We start from the raw sequence: 21,618 nt of genomic DNA on the forward strand, positions 1-21,618 counted from the left end.
CTATCTGGCACTGTGCGCTGCTGGTATTGGAGACAACTTCTTCTAACTGGACATACTAAGAGGAGCTTACCTCTAGCGGGATTCTGGCCTCTGCCTGGGTGGGCGGCAGCCTGCTGCCTGCCCTCGTGTCACTACTGAGAGGCTTAAGACTGCCACATCAATACAGACATTAGAATGAAAGAAGGATTAGCCCAGGCTAGACTGGGCCTCAATGGACAGCGCAATGAAAAGCCATCTAAGCTAAGAAGGCTTAGATGGCTGAAGTCGATAGAATCACTACCACTTGCTCTGGAGTGAGTGTGTGGGGCCTCCTTGAGACTGTGAGTCCATAACAAGCTACTCGCAAGCTGATCACTGCACAACAAGTCAAAAGTATAAGGGGCTGAGTATTAATATCTATTCAACATTTCATCTAATTTATGCATGAATTTTCTGCCAGATTGATTAGGCTTCCTCTCTAAATAAAAACTCAAAATTGACTGCGTTCTTAACAAATAAACACGAATGGCTTATGTGCCAGACCGACACGATCTCAACGCTCACATATACACACACACACACACACACGAGAAGGAGAGGATGCCAGAAAAAGGGAACATCGTCATTAATATAGGATAATAAGGAGATGGCTTTTTTTTCTCTCCCTCTGTGCATTTGCTGCCACGTGCCATCTTCAAAGTCTAAACACCACAACCCCCATAGCTCTGTTGCCTCAATCATTTCTTCTTGACGTGAAGAGGCAGAGGAGAGAGAAAGAAGAAGAAGAAGCCAATTCTTCACGGCTCCTCAGAAGTAGGGCAAGGATAGTCCCTGCAGGGGACTGGGGGTGGGGGTAGCCGCATGGTTGAGTTGTCTGATTGGCTGGGTATGAGGTGATGTCATTTTTGATGGCTGTGTGGGCCCTGTGGTGGAAAAGACTAAAGACTTAAGGTACGAAAAGGACAGAAACTTCCAAAGATCATCAGAAAGCTGCAAATATCTGATGGTTTCATACCAAAGATCATTCCACATCAAACGGGACTTTGTTGTCTAGTGCAGCTGGCTTTAATTCAAAACTCTCTTCAAATCCATCTAATTATAACGAGTGTTCCCTACTGCGCTTTAATGTTGCAAGCCTTTGGATGATAAGTTAGATCATAAAAAGATAAAACCTCATGAAATACAAAACAGGAGGAATCCGCGTTCTCGTTATTCGACTGCCTCTGAGCCTTGTCGAGTCATTCACGTCTGCACATCCATCATTGCCAAAATGTGTTCCAAAATGTCCTCAGCTGTTAAAGATGGAAGTAAAACCATCTGATGGGCATATTTATGTCATTATGGTAAGAGAACTGACTCTGATAAACTCACCAGACGCGCAGTCCTCCTCGTCAGCGCCATTCTCGCAGTCTTTCTCCCCATCACATCTCCATGACAACGAGACACACTTGTTAGTGGATCCCCCACAGTCAAATTTCTCTGGAGGGCACGTCTGTTTGCCTGTGGGCAGAGATAAAAGAGATAGGGAGATTACTGTAGTTTTATGGTCCAGCAAAGGCAGTGACAACAACAACAACAAAAACAACTTCAAGACACCGCTGGACTTGATTTCTATCACCCCCACAATGCTCATAAAAACCATCCAAAACCCCACCACTCTGGCCAATTGATTTTACTGCGTGGGCTGCCTCTGAAGAAACAGGCAGGAAGATCATGAAATACAGCAAATGCACAGTTGGCTATAAAGCAAAAGCACAACCCAGCCCCCCCCCCCCCCCCCTCCTCCATTTCCTGCCAATCTGCTCTAGTTGGCACAGGGTCGGTTTGATCCAGATTACAGTGCGTTTAATATGAAGCATGTTGTTAATTATGCATGTTTGCTTACAGTGCAGCCTTAAGCCTTCCAGAAAGAAATCTGAGTCACTTGCCAAGTTATTGATCTTTTTTGATTGTTTTATTATATTTAAGAATGCTACTTAAAACCTTTTTGACACATGGGATGAACTGAAGTTCCCCTGCATCAACTTCACTTGCTAAATGTGTACAGACACTCGTGCAACTGTGTTTTTGTGCAGCTTCTGGTTTGTAGTGACAGAAGTTGTTTTAACTGTTTATCCACTCTTTTACGTAAACTACTTAGCCACGTTAGCTTTTAGATAATTAAGCCAATTATTGGTTTTAGCTTTGGCTTTTTTGCCTGCTATCTTTCACACACTCCACAGCCTGATGTTACAGCTAACTTTCTTTGGATAGGTATATTTTTAAATAAACTTGTAATTTCATTTTTTTTAATTCAATTAAGCAAAAATTCTTATTCAACTGCATTAATAATACCATCATGGTTGGTGTTTAATTTCTCGTTTGACACTGGGGTTGCTGAAACAGCATTGTTACAGCTGACAAACAATGGTATAACAGGATCCTATGTGGTGTGATGAGTGAGAAAAAGCTCCTTAATGAATACTATTTAAGAGGCTATAACAGAATCTCTGATGCTGTCACTAACAATGTTAGGTGTAAACTGCCATGTGGGTAATTGGACCAGACAGTGAGAAAGTCTCCCAAGATTTCCAAACAAGGCACATCTGTTTATGTAGTCAGAAAGCTGCATTTATGATCAAATGAAATTCATTTTATTTAATGTGAATCCAGTAATCAGATTTTAAATGCCAATTGGATTTTAGCTTTTATTTTTAATGCTTTTTTTTAATGTGTTTAAAGGATTTTCATGTAAACATTTTTAATGAAGGACAGTGTATGTACTACGGTACCAGTGTCGGTTTCATCTCTGCAACAAGAATAAAATAGAATGCAGCTGTAATGATGTGTAGCAGTGGTTCCCAAAGTGTGGGCCGTGGCCCAGGAGGGGGCCGTGAAAGTACTAGGGTGGGCCGCAGTAATAACAGAAATTCAATTTTAAACTGCTCACAAGTATGCATTATTACATATTTATATAAATGTATTTATTTATATGAAAACTGAAAGAAAGTGGTGATAAGGGGGCCATAGCACTCTTGACTTTGGGAACCACTGATGTATAGTAACCCTTCATTGTACTGAACATTTTGTTCCTAGTCACAGCAATACAGGTTACTTACACAGTAACAGTTTTAACCAAGTAGAAATGCAAATTTGCTTACAAGGATCTCTGAAATTTGTTCATTAAATACTCATACTTCTTATTCACCTTCATTGCGGTGACTGTGTAGGAAGAAATGCAATAAAGGTTACGAGCAGGAATCAAACTGTGGAAGCCGTAGGCCATTTTAGATGCGTGGCAGATACTTTTTCGACTCACAAGAGTGCCGTCACATTTGAAAGAAACAGCTAAATCTTGGCTAAAAGTGGTTTTTGCTTTTTTGTTAAATTAAAATATCTTGTGAGTTTTCAAGCTACGTACTTAAAAACTGATTCAGCCTGCATCGAAAGTTGGGCGGTGACCAACACTATAACACATACATGAGGCTTTTCTGCAGATAACCATTTCGGGGGAAAAGGAGCTGACCACACAACACTGGAAAGCCTATTTTAAACCACGAGAACCTTTACCAGTATAAACTACAAATAATAATAAAGTGTCACAACTGGTGTCAATATCCTGATCCCATGCCTGTCATAATTATGGAAGCTATTCTGGGAACTCCAGAATGAGGAACTCCTCCTCATTGCAGTCTGCAGGTTTTCATTATCTCAGTTATTGTAACAAGTCCACCTTCAGCAGGAGCTGAACTTTCATTTATTGGCTCCAGCAGTTTTCCCTCTGAGTTTAATAAACACCAGCAGCATCACACTACAGCAGAACGAATGATCATCTGCAGAGTTGTACTCATACACATGTGTGTAAACAACAATAGTGACTTCATTAATTACTCAGAATGATCAATTATCCCAGACATGGACACAGGACCTGTTTAGATCATTAAACATTAAATGAATGTTCTTTGTAAACTACATAGAAGATTTGGTCTGATTACACTGAGGAAACACAAGAAGCTTTCTTGGTATTTATACATGATCAAAATAAAGCAGGACTTTGCTGCTTTCTTTCTCTGAAGCTGCAGTAACAATTCTGGGATGTCTCCCTCATCATATAAAACTATTGGTTTATTTTTAGAGCAACCTTTGCTCTCACGATAGTGCCTGTAACCTTTGATTACAGACATTATCATATTATGCATCGTATTCATCTATTTTAAATCATAAAAATGTTACATTATTCTTTAAGTGACGACGGGCAGCTCTCAACATTTGGACTGTGGGCTGCTCTCTCCTGACAGCTGATGGTAGGGGAGAGTGAGCAGAGAGAATGGCTGATGCAGTGAGGCCCTGACCCCGACCCCACTGGAGCCAAAAAAACGAAAAAAGAAAAAAAAAAAAGTTGGGACTGCAGTACTTTAGGCTGTTTCTAAAGGATAGAACAGTGACATTTATCTGCAATTGTTTTTCAGTCCACAGACAGCAGTTCTGAACAATATGTAGAGTGAGGTAAGTGGAAAAAAAAAAGTTTACTTTGTCAGTCAAGGACACTGACAGGTGTATTAAACTAAATATGTTGGCTAATGCTGTGCTAATACACTGGTGAATGAAACAAAACAGCAGAATAAGTAACAAATAAGTGGAATAATCAGAGAGTTGGCCTCTTCTAACTCCCAGCAGTCCAAGAAGTTTGCAAAGTGTACGACCTGTGCAAGTTTTTCATTCAAGCATTTCTGTTCTGTAATATCACATCAGACATTTTGTGTTTCCTTCCTGACACGTCTGTTAAGGACCGATCACTGAAATGATTACAGCTGAGCAAAGTAAAAGACCGAAAGGCCGGTTCATAAATAAATACAAGAAACGTGAAAAGATGAACGAGCCAAGGAGGTGGAATCTTTGGCAGAGGAAATAACATGCTGTGTGAAGGCGTTTGAACCAATCTAGGTCCATACAGACCCTAACAGAAAGTGAGAGACAGACAGAGAAAATTAAAAAAGAAGTGGCAGAAAGCCGCAAAAAAAAAAAATTACAGAGGAAAGCATCGGAGCAAAAAGGAATCTATAAGAAGGGAGACGTGCAAAGAGCGAGACACTGTATAAGGGGAGGAAGGAAGAGACAAAATGCTGCATGACCTTTCAGATTTTTATCCTAAAGCAAAATCAAAGCCATCCATACCAAGTAAGTGGAATGGGGATGAAGAAGGACAGGCAGGCAGAGCACAGTGTTGAGCAGAATGTGAATCCACCGAGCGAAGGGCGAGCTGTCCTGTCCTTTTAACTGATGACTCTTTAATGAAGCGTGAGCTCTGCTCCTCCCAAATCCAAACAAAGAAACCAGACCTCACTACAACAAAGCAGTGGTACCTCACTGCTCACTGTGACAGCTACAGATTAGTGATTTTATAAAGACAGGTAATGAGATTTTTTTTTTTTCTTGTGAAGCAGGCAACTTAATAAAAGCCAATTACTCACAGACAAACTGACTATGGGGCCGTTGTTTACCATCTGAGTGAAAAATGAGGTTTCATCTGCTCTGTGTCATCTTGGCAGGAGATCCGTTTAGAATTCATCACCTTTTACAAGACCCACAGGCTACGTTCATCCCAACAGTTCAATGGTGTAATAGCTTTATTTTTCCATTTGATTGTCACAACTGACCTTGTTCTTGCTGACAGCTTTTTACCTGAAACTTGCCTTTGAATGGAGAAAGTGCAGAAGCTCTTCAATTTGTCAGTTGTCAGAGTGAATTTGGGATGACGCTGTGATAAAAGGACTGGAAATGGATTCAGCTGATTTGATATACTGAACTGAGGCTTCATTATGTTACATTACACAACAGCATGCCATGCAAGTAATCACTTGGAGCATATTTGTATAAACTGATGTCTCTTTTGCATATAGGATAACAGATAATGTATAGTGTTGACTCATCCTACAGCCCGCTCATGACAGCTTTGTAAATGTGCACTCAGCTTAGTGTGGCAGCATGTTGTCCTTACATACCGTAGCTGCTCACTGCTAGTAACATGCTCCAATTAAACACTATTCAAAATCTAAAGCAGACCTGCCCTGATTTTTCAAAAGCCTGTTTCTAGCCCTCTACTCCAAATGTCAGTGCTTAAAAGGGCTTCGATGTCTTTGATGTGTGCATCTATGGGGGTCTATATGCTTCAGGTAAGGTCTCAGACATTAGCACCTGTATATGCCAATGTGGGGGCTCCGATGGTGAAGAAGAACTCAGCCATCCTGGCTCAGAGCTAAAAAAGACCCCCCCCAAAAAAGCTCAGATACCATGAGTCATTCTCAGATTCACTGCTTCATTAAACTGGGTTAGCATGGCCGTGTGAACTTGAATTATAGATTTGGTACAGCAGAGAACATGCTTGCTGCTGGCCGACGACAAGATGGGAAAGTATTATTTTCAGTAAAGTGCATTAACAAGTAATGAACTGTGGCATCTACTATTGCTTGATATTAAGTGCTGCTGTGCTCCCTGGCTGTTACCTCATCAGCTAAATAAAGCAAGAATAATATAGTAAAACAAATATAAAATAAATACTGATGCTTTTTTTTTTGGTGTCAAATCCCAGCAGACAGTGGGTGGTGGGTAGAAACTGATCTAATTTCCATTCACAGCAGGCCAGTTTAGAAAAGGATTTATAAACTTGGTGTACTTGTCCTTTATATGGGATTTCTGCCAAATGTTGCTGTCATACAGGGCTGCCATCAACATTGTTCCAACTTCTCAAGGACCTTAGCTGTCACTGAGGCTTTGGGAAACTGTGGCAGACATTTTTTCTTTTCAGTTGGGCAGACTAAAAACAAAAGAGTGAAAATGAGGAGCTCGTTTCAGTTTTAAAACTGTATTCTTGGACTCCATTAGATTGCTTCTGTGTGATTTTACAGTTGCAAATAAGCCTTATTCATCTTATACTGGCCTCTCATATCCTCCACTGTCTCAAATAGGTAATTTAGCTTCTCTCTCTTTAGGCAGCTAAAAAGGCTTAAACCAACTTCTTTTGATTGGCTGTTCCTTGCAAACAGAAGGTTTAAACAGCAGGTGGGGGCTGCTTGAAATGACCAGATCAGGGATATCCTTGACAAGCTTGAAACCTGAGCTTTTGGACTCGCACACACGTTAATGTGAGCATCCACCACTGCAACTGTTTCACTCTAAGGCAAAGCGCATCTGTTTCCTCTTATTAAGTCTTGGGTCTGTGTAATAACAAAACTGACTCTGCAATATGAATAAAAATATAATCCTCGTATTGTCAGGCTCTGTTTGATTTCTGGTTCTGAGTTAACCCACGCAGCAACTTGCAAAAGAAACAGATTCTGACAATGAACCCATTTTCGCAGTGGCAAATTACTATGCAACAAAGTATCAAAAAGAAGACAAAGGAGAGAACGAAGCAAAACAACACTTAGAATGAAAAGACTCCACATGAGAGCCACACAAATATGTATGTACTCATTCTTTTATGGAGTCTTTTCAGTGTTAATAAACAACCTTAAATAAATTTACATGCAAATGTTTCTTCCCTCATATCTAACAACACACATCTGTACATAAAAGGGAATCCAAAGGATTAAATTAATAGCATCCACTATAAGCAATTCCAATATTTTTATAAAGAACATTTCCCTATTATAAAGTCAATAAATAAGCCATGCTCTATTATTAACTCCCACAGAAAGAGCTCAGCAGGGTTTGAAGCTCAATATCTAAAAGGAGGTTTATAGAAGAAAGTTGTTTTTTTTAACCAAAACCTCCTTTAGAGAAATATCTAAATTTATAATCCGCTATAAACTGCATAACACTCAGAACACTAAATTACAAACACAATACGGTGGATTTAAAAGGAAAAGTTCTTCCTGTCTGAACAGTCCCCATTTTTAAATGCAGACCAGTTCAAAGTTCTGTCACCTCACATTAAAAGAATCCCAAAGGAGAAGGAAACACAATGGATGACTGTCAGCTCTCAGAAATGTAAGAGCAGAGAGGACAAACAGACATGCAGAACTGAGGTGGTCTCAGCAATATTGCCAGAAAGCACCAAGAAGCGAGCATTTCCTTCCTCCTCTTAAATCCTTAAAAGTGGCTCTGGTAACTAAGAGAGCATAAAATGTCACTGCACTGGCGAGGAAGCAGAGAAGCAGCTGCACATCTGGCTGCAGTGGCCAAGATCCTTCTTGATTGCACATTAATCTAATACAAAAACTATGAGCTCTGGCACTTCACGTGTTTCTCCAAAGAGTCATCATACATTTTTCAGGGCTTGCAAGTGACTAACTCTGTGTGGCCTGAATTTGAATTGTTAATATGGCAGTGTAACGCTACTCCAGCGTGTAATTGGGAATCCAGTCAGTGAGCCAGAATGATTCTGGCACAGATGTCTGCAGCACTGAGTCGAAAATGTCTTAGTTATGTGCGTCTGCAAAGTTGAGTGTGTGTCCTGTACATTTGTGAACATATGAAATTGAAACAGGAGAACTGGGTGGGAGACTTGAATAAAAAAAACAAGATGAAGGTTTTCTGTGAGTGTAAATCCAGAGAAAAACCGAAGCATGAGGCATTAAGCTGTACGTTGTGCTATGTGTGAGTAGACTGTGTAAAGCAGCAATGCTGTAACTGGTCTTTGCTATTTATATAATGCGAAACTGTATATCGAAGACTGAATGCAGTCTTCAGGTACTTTACCAATGAAACAAGGTTAAAGAGAGCAGGTTGGTTGCTGTTGGTTAAGATGCTGCATACATATATGTACAACATCCATCCTTGAGTGTTTCTTCGTTCCATTTTCAGTGTGATAACGCCACAGCTGGATTCACTCAAACAGAAAGACAGCTGTGACGAAGACGCTCTCATTAGCAATCCTTCTGTTCAGGATACAGCCCCGATCTGACACATCTCTTCTGAACATATAATCAGCAGGGCTGCAGGCATCGGGGTAAGTACAACCTGAACTGCAGGAAGGAGGTTGTTTCCCTTTCCCTGCATATGAAGTATCAATCTAGACCGGCCAAAAAAAAAAAAAAAAAATCACCATTTTTTTTTGGAAAACTGTGTCAATGTGAACAGATTTTTGTTGTAGAGAAAAAACAAAGAAGCATAATTTTTCACAGCTGATTTTTTTTTTCTCATTCCATCATCTGAATCCATATGGGATTTCCATATAAATGGCTTTCTTCTCAACCAAGATCTTTATCTCTTTATTCTGCAGCCAAGAGATGAATCCTTCCTTCATTTATCTTTAATTGGATTTCCAATATAAACTTGTTATCCATCAGAGATCCCTTCGTGCCTCCCTCCTTGCATTCAACTTTTCAGCAAGTGACATTAGACGCTCTGCTGGGCTGCTTCATTATTCATCAAACCAACCCACAGCCAAAGAATGTAACAAAACTAGAATGAATATCTTCTGAAAGATTCATTTGGCTTTTTCTTGATTCAGTTCCCACTCACTTAGATCCACTTTAACACCATCCCACAGTAAATTTAAGGAAGAGTTTAAAGACGTAATGCTTGATAATGGTGGATAGAAGCAAAGTAATACTCTTAGACATCATATCATTATCAGTTTCAACCAATACCAACCTACCCCAGTATGTCTAAAAGCTTCATTCAACTCTAGACGCTGTGTAAAATGTAAATAAAAACAGAATGCAATGATTTGCAAATCTTATAAACACATATTTTATTCACAATAGAACTGAGAAAACATCCAGAGTGTTTAAACTGGAAAAAAGTACCATTTTAAGAAAAAATTGGGACTTGAGGTTGGGACAGGACCATGTTTACCACTATAGAGGATCTTTGTTGCACTTTTCATTTCAAGAGGCGTCAAATGTTTTCAATCAGTAAAAAGTTTGGACTGCAGGCAGGAAGGCCAGTTCAGCACCTCTTGTGAAAATATGCAAGACCTTCTGTTGTCATCTGGATGGGAGCATATGTTGCTCTAAAACCTGTATTATAAAACCTGTATCTATGGAATATATTATGTACTGTACATAATGAGATATTCAAATTCTTTGCAATTTTACATTTGAGGAACATTATTCATTGCATCGCTATCATTGCAACGCAGCATCCCATTTTTTTCAGAATTGACTTTGTAGAATTTAAAGGAAAAAAACAAAACTAACAGGCACATCAGTGCATCTCCCACCTCACTTTATAGTTGATGTATAAGCACAAAGCTTTTGTACACTACAAGGAAAACAAAAAAAAAAAAAAAAAATCACCCAAACCCATTAGCCCATGCTAACTTTGTAAAACACAGTGATAGGCCAGCTGATATTGACCTCTACTGCATCTGCTCAAAACTCTGAATAATGAAGCTCTGATTATGGCAGAGCCAATCTTACTTACAGGACCTTTAAACCCCTCTTGCAAAAATGAACCTGAAAATTAACTTTTTTTTTTTAAATTATAGTTTATGTTTTATTAACCAGTAAAACATAAACAGTTCATTGTTAAAGAAAATACCACAAATTGTTAGCCAACAACACTATGTATAATCCTCCATTTTGAAACACAGCATGACCAAGATTTACAAAACAGACCTAATTTATTATTCACTATGACCTGAAATGAGTGACGGAGCCCATGGACTCAGTAGGAAAGTGTTTACAGAGGTCAGGCCAGAAAGCCATTTTGCCATAAACTTCTATAGGACCTTTGCAACTAAAGCTATCGCCATCTGGTGGTCTTCAGAGAGAATGCAGGTTTAAAGGCTATGTCCATGTTTTATACTATCTATGGTAAATACTTGTTTTCATGGATTTTTGAAATATGATCAGTATTGGTTAATGTATATTTCCATATATTATTCCACATTCAGCAATTTACATCATAATAATGATCAGCTTTGGGATTTCACTTAGATCAAGAGGTCACTCCGGTTTCCTCCCACAGTCCAAAGGCATGCAGTTAGTGGGGTTAGGTTAATTGGCAACTCTAAATTGCCCAAAGGTGTGGATGTGAGTGTGAATGGTTGTGTGTGTCGGCCCTGTGACAGGCTGGGGACCTGTACAGGGCGCACCCTGCCTCTCACCCTATGACAGCTGGGATAGACGCTAGCCCCCTGAACAGGATGAGAGTCAACATGCTTTCAAAGTCAGTTATCAAGAGCTTTTTTTCTTCAGTCAGAAATGGTCTCAACTATGCTGAAGAATTCAAATATAATGTCTAGTTAGAAACGTGTGTCATTTTTAAAGATGCAGATGACTCAGACTGTGGCTCTGAAACTGAAGTCACATTTGCTGGTCAGCTGGTTTGGAAGAAGTTTAAAAAAATAAATAAATAAATAAATCACACTTCACAGTAGGGCTACAAGATTGATTGAATTTTAATCTTGATCATGGTTTCAGTTCCCAGAATTAAAAGACCACCATCAAGCGACATTGAAAATGTGTGACCAGCAACTGAACACAAAACAAAAGCAAAAAGCTTGTTAAATCAGCGCCTGACCACATGTCAGCGTGTGCCAATCACAGCTGTTCCCTGCACTGAGCAGCTTGGTTTCCTGGATGTACTGCAGTCTCGACAAGTGGCACTATCTTGAAACACAGATATGCAACAAAATGGAAATGTCTGGCACAGCAGAAAGTGAAGAGCTCACCCCTCAAAGCAGATCATGATCCATTGTTTGGAGGTACTTCAGATTTAGGGCAAGTGATGTTAACCAGGAAAATCATATGCAAAGAGTGCTGTGTGTCTGCAACATAAGGCAATGCAACTAACTTATTTAATGAATGTGTGAAAGCCAAGAAAAACAATGCAATGTCTGCTAACATGAATCGGCCAACACCAACTTAGATGTCCATAAAATCCATACAGTGCTTGTAGGTATCCATCCGGCTCACAGACACAGTGAAATCACAAACACAATCACCAAAGATATGTGCCCAATAAACACAGTGAGTAACGGAGGTTTCAGGAAAATGATCGGCTTACTGGAGGTAAGATTATCCCGAGGCTGAGTGGCAACCACTTGGCGACAGTGGGGAAGAAAAATGCCCTTTTAACAGGAAGAAACCTCCAGCCTCAGGGAGGGGCAGCCATCTGCCATGACTGACTGAGGGTGAGGGACGCAGATGAAACCAACCGGCCAGCTGCCACGACCGGTTGGTTTCACTGTACCTGCATCCATCGTGCAGGTACAATGGAAGGAGCAAAAGATGTTAAATTTAGCTTCTAGGAGGTTACTTAGGCCACATCAATAAACACCTTATTTAATTAAAGAAGCTTTAACTACCAGGAATATAGCACAATGTAAAGGTAAAAGCAGTGCCCTTTTGATTTAACTCTTTGTACATTTCGCTCAATATATGTGCTGATCCTGACATGATTAAAATCCACTACTGTCTTATTATTAATGTAATCTACTGAGGTTATAATTTACCCAATGAACACCTGGTTGGGATGAAAAGCTTATTTTGCTGTAACAGATTTCTGAACCTTTTCTTAAGAGATTACTGTTTATCAGTGAGGCTTTTTTCTTTTTGCTTTGTCTGATGTTTAACCCCATAAGAGACTCAAGCAGCCAGGGGAGAAAGAGAAAATTATCAGTCAAAGATGGAAAACAATTAACAGCCTCAAGCCTCCCACACTTTAGTACCTGCTTGGTTCTGGAGTCAACGCATCTTAACCCCATCAGTTCCTGTGTGTGGGAGAGCTAGACTGGCACGGTCTACAAGTGAGCCAGCCAGATGCCCCGGGTTCTAACAGCTTGGCAGAAAGTAAATTGAGGCCTTTCTTGCACTCAACATCAGACACTGCTGGGTGAAGTGCGTGGGTGAGTGGAGGCAGGGGAGATAACTGAGCTGCCACCACAGCCACGATAACAAAGGAAATTAGTGACCTGAATACAGGTTTAAGGGGAGTCAAACCCACAAAGAGGAAGGTGTGATCTAAATGCAACACACAAAATGCCAAAATACTTAGCTAGCCACAGTGCAAAGTACCTGATCCATGTTAAAAGTTGCTTAAGAAGTTTAGGTTGATATTAAAAAAGCTGAACTCTTCTTTTGTAGTTTCAATTATGACTTTCCTGCAACTCTAAAAAGGATAAATGGAAGAAAATGGATGGATGTAAAGTTTGGACACGTGGGTAAGTGTGCCAAAACTTTTACTGGTACTTTGAATGCTACTGAAAGGAACTTGGAAGAGCTAAAAGGTTCCTGCAAAATTAAGCAAATTGGTCCACTGATGGTAGGATTGTATAAAACAACAACAACCAGGTTACAACATGGCCTTATCCATCTCTCCTTTCTGTGTCTGTACACACTCTCTTACATACACACACAACAGCCACGATGACAGGGTGATGTCGGCTCTTCAGTTACTAAACCCTGGCAAGGTGTCACCTTCCTGCCGGGCTGTGTGGGCATGTTTATTAGCCCTTTTGAACACTACCGCTGTGAAACCGTCACTGATTCTATGCATAAAATGACTGGACTTGGCTCGACTTGGTGAGTACAATGCTCATAAAGTGACAATGGCACCGGTTGTGTTATAGAACTAAAACTCAAGTTGAAACCAAATTTCACTTACTGCAGGTCTCCTCTGCCTCATCAGAGCCATCCGGACACTCTGGTTCCCCGTCACAGCGCCAGCGTCCTGGGACACACTGTCCATTTAAACAAGCAAACTCTGCTGGAGCGCACGTTTTCCTGGCTGCTCAGAGAGAGAAGCACAGACAGAGAAGAACAGAATGAAAATGGGTAAAAGCATGGTTAGTCTGCAGCAGAACTTGATATCTGTCATAAAATTGGTCAAATTATCAGAATCCCTGCAATTATCCCCCTCATCATAGATCATTTCTTACATTATTCCTGTGAAGCCCTCTACAGTGAACTCTCTCCTTCCCGATTTCCTCCACTAATTATCTACACTTTCCCCATTTTCTAGACTTTTATTCATTGCACTGCCTCCCCCCTTCCGCCATCTCCCTCCCCTCCCTCAATCTGCTGATCTCCAAAAACAGTCTAATCTCTCCTTCAGGTTTTCCATCACAGAGCATTGAAATGGATGTTGATTTCCGAACACTACAAGCTCAGGGAGGTTAAACCTTTTACCTCGCAAACCTGTTTACTACGGAAAGTTACACGCCAGCAAGGCCACGGGCTGATAAACATGTCAGGCATGCTGAGAATTGGAAATCAAAAGCATGTCAGGAAAAAGGCCTGCTTAAGCAGGAAGAAGAAAACTTTTACAAGCAGCCACGAGTTTTTCACTGCTACCTTCCAAAAAAAAAAATAAATAAATAAATAAATATCTCACCAACTTTATTTAAAGTGTAACATAACACACAAACTCTCGGCACACAGACACACACGCGCGCAGAAAAACTCTCCACCTGTAGCACCTAAGCTGCTAGTGTGGCAAGAGAGTCAGATACAGACAGAGGGCAGAGCCATTCAAATTTCTCAGCCTGTTCCTCCAGTTGGACCTGTAGTACAGTCTAATAAATCACGGGCTAAAAGCCCTCAGCCAAGATCTGCGGTGCTGTTACACAGCCACAACTGTTTCTAAGCTGGCTCCCATGTTGGCACTGATGCTTCAAATTAGATATAGCATTTAGCATTGTCCAGGGAGCTTAAGTCTAGCTGAGGGGCTGTAAGGAATGAGAGAAAGATTTTTCAAGAGTCTTTCTTAGCTGTGCTTCAACTACTACGTCTTTCTTGACCTTGGTTTTATTTACTGCTGTCAACACTGGACAAAAAAAAATGTTTTTCTTAAAGTCTGACATCTTTTTCGTGATACCACAGCTGTAGGTGTAGCTTCAGAAGTGACCAAAATGATATGTAGTGTTCTTTGACCATAATAAAGGAAGATTTAGTTCAAACAAACCACTAGGTTGAACACTGAAGAACTTCAGCACCTGCACCATACGTACATGCTAGTAATTCTAATAAAGAGGTAAGATGGGTCTTTAAATATAAACCTCCCCTTGAGCATGTGTAAATAATATCCTGCTGTCTCCTGGCAAAATGAAAAAACAAACAGTAGGGGAGCAATGATTGAGGAGCAAGAGGACCATTTAAACTGCAACCACATTCCTGGGATACACTGCATTCCTTTACAGTGTATTGCATCATGTACTATAATGTAACATCATGCATTGTACACTGAGCAGTGTGCAATTTGCATGCTAGGTACTCTGTGTGCATTTTTATGGCTGGGAACCTGTGCATGTCCCAAATGTATGCATTACATTATTTGAATTTACCACCAGACACTGTTTGTGTCCATTACTTTGGGAGTAAATGTGTATTTTATCTTTATGCTGGCACTCATATGCACACGCACCATTGTGCTGCACAGTTTATGTTATTTAGGATGAACTGTGGCTGTGCCTGCATATTCCACCGTATTCATTTGAGGGGTAGGTGTTCGGTGTTGTGTTTCAGAGTCCATCAGAGTAGCTGCAGTAGTCTGACTGCCCACCCACCTCAAAGCAATCAGCTGTCACCAAGAAACACTCAAATAAGAAGCTGCTTGACTCTAATTGTAAAACTTGTTAATTATCCTGTTCTCAAATTTCTCCTGTGTCAGTTGCCAGTGTCAGACCAGTTCAGCTTGGTTTGCTGATGTTATTGGAGCAAATTATGAAGTGTGTAACAGGGCTGCTCCAATAAACATGTGTTTGAGCAGTGAATGTGTTTATCTCAGACCGCTGTCTCATTAACTTGAAGAAATTCTGAATTAATATTCATTCTCGCCTTTCCTGCAAAACGTTATGAACTGACCCTATTACACTACTGAGACAAACACTCCCCTTTCACCACGACTCCCCCTCTCCTCCCTTTGTTCTTTCAACCATAGGTCTCTCCCTCCTTTTTACTCTGTCTAAACCCAAGACCTCTAAATTTACCACAAAACAAAGCAAAAACCCTTTGATGGTTATTTTTCTTAAAGTGTGTTGCTTTTCTGTAGCGAGGCTTAAGTAGCTTAAGTGACACACAAGTTCTCATTAGGAAGAGCAGCACTGTGGGCTTTCAAAGGTGAAGACAGACGATTATGTGGCAAACACGGATTGTGATATCCCTTTAACCAATGCTTCCCTCAAGTGTATAAACTCATTAGCAGTGTGCGCATATCATTTCAAAAAATGTAAAATGTGTGCTTCCTGCAGCAGACATGCATATTTCTAAGAGGTATTAATCACTCATGTAGGTTTGGCAGGGTAAAAGAGAAAGAGCTCCACACAGAGTTCCCACAGGCATAATACAAGCTTTAAAAAGGTATCACACCTCCTGCAACAGAATAATTAGACTCATACAATCTTCCCTACAAATCCTCGAAAAAGCCACAGCACAGTAAATGTTTTATTCAGTACCAAGCTGAACATTTTTAACTTCCCAAACAAACCTTTCATTCCTCTGCATTCAAATCTCTAGATGGGTATTAATATCGTGTTAATTAGTCTGACTCCCGTGAGATGAACAAAAAAAAAGATGGGGCAGAACTGAGAACCTCAGGTTCTGTGGTATGCTAGTTAAGGGTGTGCTTAAGACTTTATTTGATCACGTGACAAAGTCTTTGAAAATCTCACGCTAATCCAGTATGTGGCCCCTGCAGGTCAAGTGTGCCCATGTCATGCAGTTTCTTGCTGAGAAGCTGAGCTTCTTACACAGTACAACTGAGCCTGCGACTCATTTCAGTCAAGGTCTACAGGGGCCATGGTTCACTTGGCAATAATTACTTAGGCCAGCTCATGCCATCTGCTTGGAATGACTTTCTGTTTTAATTAGGAAACATTTTAAAATGTTAGGCTCATGGGCCATGGGGACCATGAGGATGGGCTGAAGAGGAAAATGACAAGAGAATCAGAAGGAGGCAGGCCATTAGACAGAAAGCTGAGAAATAACAAGTCAATAATAGGGGCAAAGATTAGGGATGACAAACAGTAATAGTGCTTTATGGAATCCTAATGGACACTCTTACTGTATAAAAAAGGCAATATTACTGTATCGCATATGGCAGAGAAACACTTAATGAGCTTAAATCCCTTTGACATGCACTGCACACATCTACGACTCACACATGCAGACGTACACACTGAGAACAATATGTCTCGTTGTTCAGGTATAAATGGCAGACTATTACATGGAGGCATGCCTCTCGTGCATGTGAGAAAAATCAAAAACAAAAGCAGTTCAGTGTTGTGTGATTCACTTCTTGTGAGCATTACAAATGGGATGTGACACGGAGAGAATGAGGGCGCTGTACAGGGGAGTTCATCCAGCCATGTTATGTCTCCTAGAGGAGGTACAGTGGGAAGAAGCTCCACGCTCTGGCAATCCCACCTGGAGCCTCCTCCTCTGGGGCTGATGTTGTCAACATTTCACTGCTTCAACTCCTTTTCATCTTTCTTAAAAACCATTCATGTGGATGTGTTTGGCAGTCCTCTGTGAAGTATGGGTTTTGCTGTAACATCTGTCTGATGCTGAGCCTTATATGAATAAGATATAAGTCGGTTTGGCTCACTGCTGATATGACTGATATATGATTTTCCTCAGCAGTGTGGGTGTCAGTGTATAAACTGTAATGAAATATCCTCTATCCATGAAGAGCTTCTAACCAGCTTTAAACTTTTAGAGCGGACCAAAACAAACTCTTACAATGTTTTTAGGTGAGAAGGTGGGTGTGTGAACCTCAAATATCTGCTCGATTTATCAAGATATCGCAAATAATGCAAAGGTTTTCTGATGTTTTCTGAGATGTCCATTCCCACTGGTCTAACAGCCAGCTCCCCTCGCTAAATTAATGCTAATTCATGTAACAGACTAACAAACCACTAATCACAAACTTCTTGGATAGGCTGCAACACACAACAAGCCATAATATTAGTCAGATAATCCTCTGGAAATGTTCCAAAAGGCATCAACAGCACTCACACGGTGACAAGGTACCGTTTAATGACTCCAAGTAGTTGATGTGGCCTCAGTTCACAGCTGCAGTGGATGTGTGATAACATCTTACAGCCCCAATTCAAAAAAAAAAAAAAGATGAGACACTGAAAATTTAAATAAAAACAGAATGCAATCATTTGCAAATCTCATAAAGCCACATTTTAGCCACAATAAACAACAGAAAATAGATCAAATTTCAAAGAAAATTTGAAATACTTTTAAGAAAACGTATGCCGCATCCTCTGAACTAAAGAGAAGAGGAACCGCCAGGCTTGTTATCAGCATTCAGTTTAAAAGCCTGCATCTCTGATGGTATGGGGGTGCATCGGTATACATGGAGTCAGCAGCTTGCACATCAGGAAAGGCACCATCAGTGCTGAAAGGGATTTACAGGTTTCAGAGCAACATGAGCTCCCATCCTGAATGCATCTTTTCAGGGAAGGCCCTGCATATTTCAGTAAGACTATGCTAAACCCCATACTGTGGCTATTACAGCAGCATGGCTTCATAGCAGAAGAGTCTGCGTGCTGAACAGGCCTGCCTGCAGTCCAGGCCTTTCACCAACTGAAAACATTTGGAGAGTCATGAAATGAAAAATACAACAAAGACCCAGGACTGCTGAGAATCCTCTATCACACCAGAATGGGACAACGTTCCTCTCCCCAAAGTCCAGCTGCTGCTCTCCTCAGGTCAGAGATATTTATTGGCTGTTGTTAAAAGAAGAGGGGATGCTGCACAGGGGTAAACATGGTCCTATCCCAACCTCAACTTCCATTTTTTTTCTTAAAATGGTACATTTTCTCAATTTTAAGCTCTGTGGTGTACACCCTACCACAGAGCCGACACACTGACAAATGTTGCTAATATAACGCATACATTGCTGCTTACAAGAAAAAAGTTTATGAGAAATCATTACATTCTGATTATATTTACATTTTATATAAGCATCCAAACTTTTTGGGAATTTGGGGTGTACATCTTTTAAATAATGGTTTAAGTGATTTGCAGTATCAAATATTCATGACTTAAAGTGATTAAATTATAATTGTGATCAAAACAACATCTGATGAAAAACATCAAATTCTTTTATTTCTATTTTTTTGACTTACAAACTGTAACAAATGTTACACGCTGATTCAACATGCCAAGTATAAAAACCTTATATAACCTTTCCGGGAACATGTGAGTGTGAGACTGAGTGAACATATTAATGTGCCCAGTCAAGAACAGAGCACACTCAATCAACCAGTGATGTTCTCAAGGAGAGAAGCAGACAGCCTTCAATCACCTGATATTCACACACACAAAAACCCACACACACCCGACCCCTTGGAGAAGAATTATTTTCTTCCTTCTTCTTCTTTTTTTTTTTTCATGAAGGATATTAATGACAGCACTTTCATTTTGGGGCCATGAGAAGCTTAATAGGTAATGCAGTGATAAGCACATTCTCCTGTGGATCAGAAGACAAATGGCCTCATTAGCGCAGAGTGAAGTAGGGGAGTGTTGTCGAAGCAGGAAACATTATGTATCTGTTAGCTTAAACCAGCATGCAAATGACTAACCCTTCTAAAATTAATGGGATATCATGATAGCATACAAAATACAGCATGGAATTGACAGCACTTTGGACAAGCTGTTCCTGAAATTGTTTTTGCGAATAATTGCAGGATTTAATTAGGCACATTTGAGCATTTACATTAAATTTAAGTACCGCATGCAGATGCAGAAATGTTGCACAGTTTTAAAGTATGCTTCTTAGGTGACATGTTTTTATATATATTTATATGCAGAGAGAGAGGGGGAAGCTCCAGGCAGCTTAGGGAAGTCTCCTTAGAGCAGCAAACAATTTCTCTTGTTGATTCGATTTATCTGTTGTTATCTGTCAATAGAGGATGTCATTACGTATTTTCTCCTGTCAGTCAGGTCTGTGTGGTCAGCAGTGAACCACTGGAACCAACAGGAAGATGAAAAACCACACAGGACTGAGCTCTAACTCAGCACTGGCTGATAGAGTATTGATCCAAAAAACACAGAGCTGAGCAGTGGCATCTACAGATTCAATCTCTTTTTTTCTCTCTCGCCCTTTTTGGATAAATTGAGCGAATCAAATGTTAAAAATGACGCTAAAGGAAGGAGAATGAACTGATTACCCTACTTACCCCTACATATCTGGGCTGCAACTTAAACAGCATTTATGATGGTTGTTGTTATTCAAATGTATGGTGATTTGAAGCTGCATAAAATAAAATGACTTGGGTCTAATTGGCCAGAGGATGGGCCTTTAATTTTTGATAACTGGTATGATATTACTTCCTTTAAACCATTCTAAATATTAAAATAGAAGCTATGAAATCTAAACAGACCCATCCATCCATCCTCTTCCACTTATCCAATTCAGTATCGCGTGGGGGGGCTGGAGTCTATCCCAGCTGCTATAGGGGGAGAAGCAGGGTACACCCTGGACAGGTCGCCAGGCTGTCGCGGGGCTAACCAACATTTTCAGAGAATGGGACCAAGAGGACAGACAACGGAAGGGAAGGACACAAACACAGGACACCAAAAAATATATCCCCCCAAAAAATCCCAAACTTTAACTAAAAGCTTGGGGTAATAAAGCAATAAAAAGTAAAGCAGTCAGCTAGACAAACAAACAAAACAAAACAAAAGTTTCAAAACAATCCAAAAATGTAAAAAGCACCTTGCAAAGAAGAAAGAAAATAGGAAAGGGTTACAAAAATCATGCACAAAGAAATAAGAAATATAATGTATACTCCATATCTTAAAAATAAACAGTAAATAGATTAGATGGAGGTGACAGACAGAAAATAGAACAGAATAAAGTGGAACCATTTCAAAATAAATCAGGAAATGATTTAACCAGTAACCCAAAACATGATGAAAATAAAGTAGTGCAAAAAGTTCAGGAACTAATTAGAAGAAGATAAACATACAGACACCTCAGGACCAGTTTGTCTGTTTCTAGGCAACTGCTTGTTTCTATGTTGGTTCAGTAACACTGAGAAAACAGTCACAGGAAAAGAAATTTACAGCAAAGCATTTCTATTTTAAGAATGGAGTCTATACCGAATAGATTATCCTATTTTTTTTTTCATCTTTGACAAATTATATTTAATACAAACTCATGTAAGTCAATAACGTGGCATACACGAGTTTGTAATCACACTTGCCTCAAACTTGTATATTGAGGGACCGAGTAAGTATTCTGACTAGAGCAGAAGTGCAAAGTGGTGTGATTAACCGAGTTTCATATGTGTCTTTAATGCTGCTATTCTCATTTCATTGCTCAGTATCAATCAGTAATATGAAAATAATCTGTAAAACTTTGATTGTAGGCGAAACAGCTACATAAAAACAATACGGCAAAAAAGTCACACCTAACTTGTGGCTAATAACAGTCACGTAAAGACTGCCATACATCCATAATTATGAAACGCTGTGATGCAGGATGCCAGAGGTAAGGGAGGCTACTTATTGCTGTTCACTGCCTGGCACTTCTTCTGACCTTGTGTACTGGCCAAAGACTTCCACTGTGCTAATTATAGCCCTCAGCCTCCAAAAAGACATATTTTCTCCCCCTCCCTGTCAGGTCACATTGACACAAACACCAAGTTTCTAAGCAAGAGACTGGGCAGCCTCAGCTTAAAAAGCTCCTTAGTTACCCTTAGGAAGCCTGGGAGTGATTTTTTTCAGAAGACCTTTTAGGTTCGGCTTAGCT

At 40.1% G+C, this 21,618-nt stretch overlaps 1 protein-coding gene across 3 annotated transcripts in view; it reads right to left on the bottom strand.

Moving 5' to 3' along the window:
• Positions 1 to 21,618, bottom strand: part of LOC115795752 (low-density lipoprotein receptor-related protein 8-like) — an 87,345-nt gene that overhangs the window by 45,057 nt on the left and 20,670 nt on the right. For all 3 annotated transcript variants that reach the window (XM_030751816.1, XM_030751815.1, XM_030751814.1), the window contains exons 3-4: positions 13,516 to 13,638; positions 1,351 to 1,479 (exon numbers count right to left, since the gene is read on the bottom strand). In XM_030751816.1, the coding sequence (XP_030607676.1) occupies positions 1,351 to 1,479; positions 13,516 to 13,638 (252 nt within the window). The remainder of the gene's footprint in view (positions 1 to 1,350; positions 1,480 to 13,515; positions 13,639 to 21,618) is intronic.

The sequence above is a fragment of the Archocentrus centrarchus genome, chromosome 17, assembly GCF_007364275.1.
Source record: "Archocentrus centrarchus isolate MPI-CPG fArcCen1 chromosome 17, fArcCen1, whole genome shotgun sequence".
Lineage (NCBI taxonomy): Eukaryota > Metazoa > Chordata > Actinopteri > Cichliformes > Cichlidae > Archocentrus > Archocentrus centrarchus.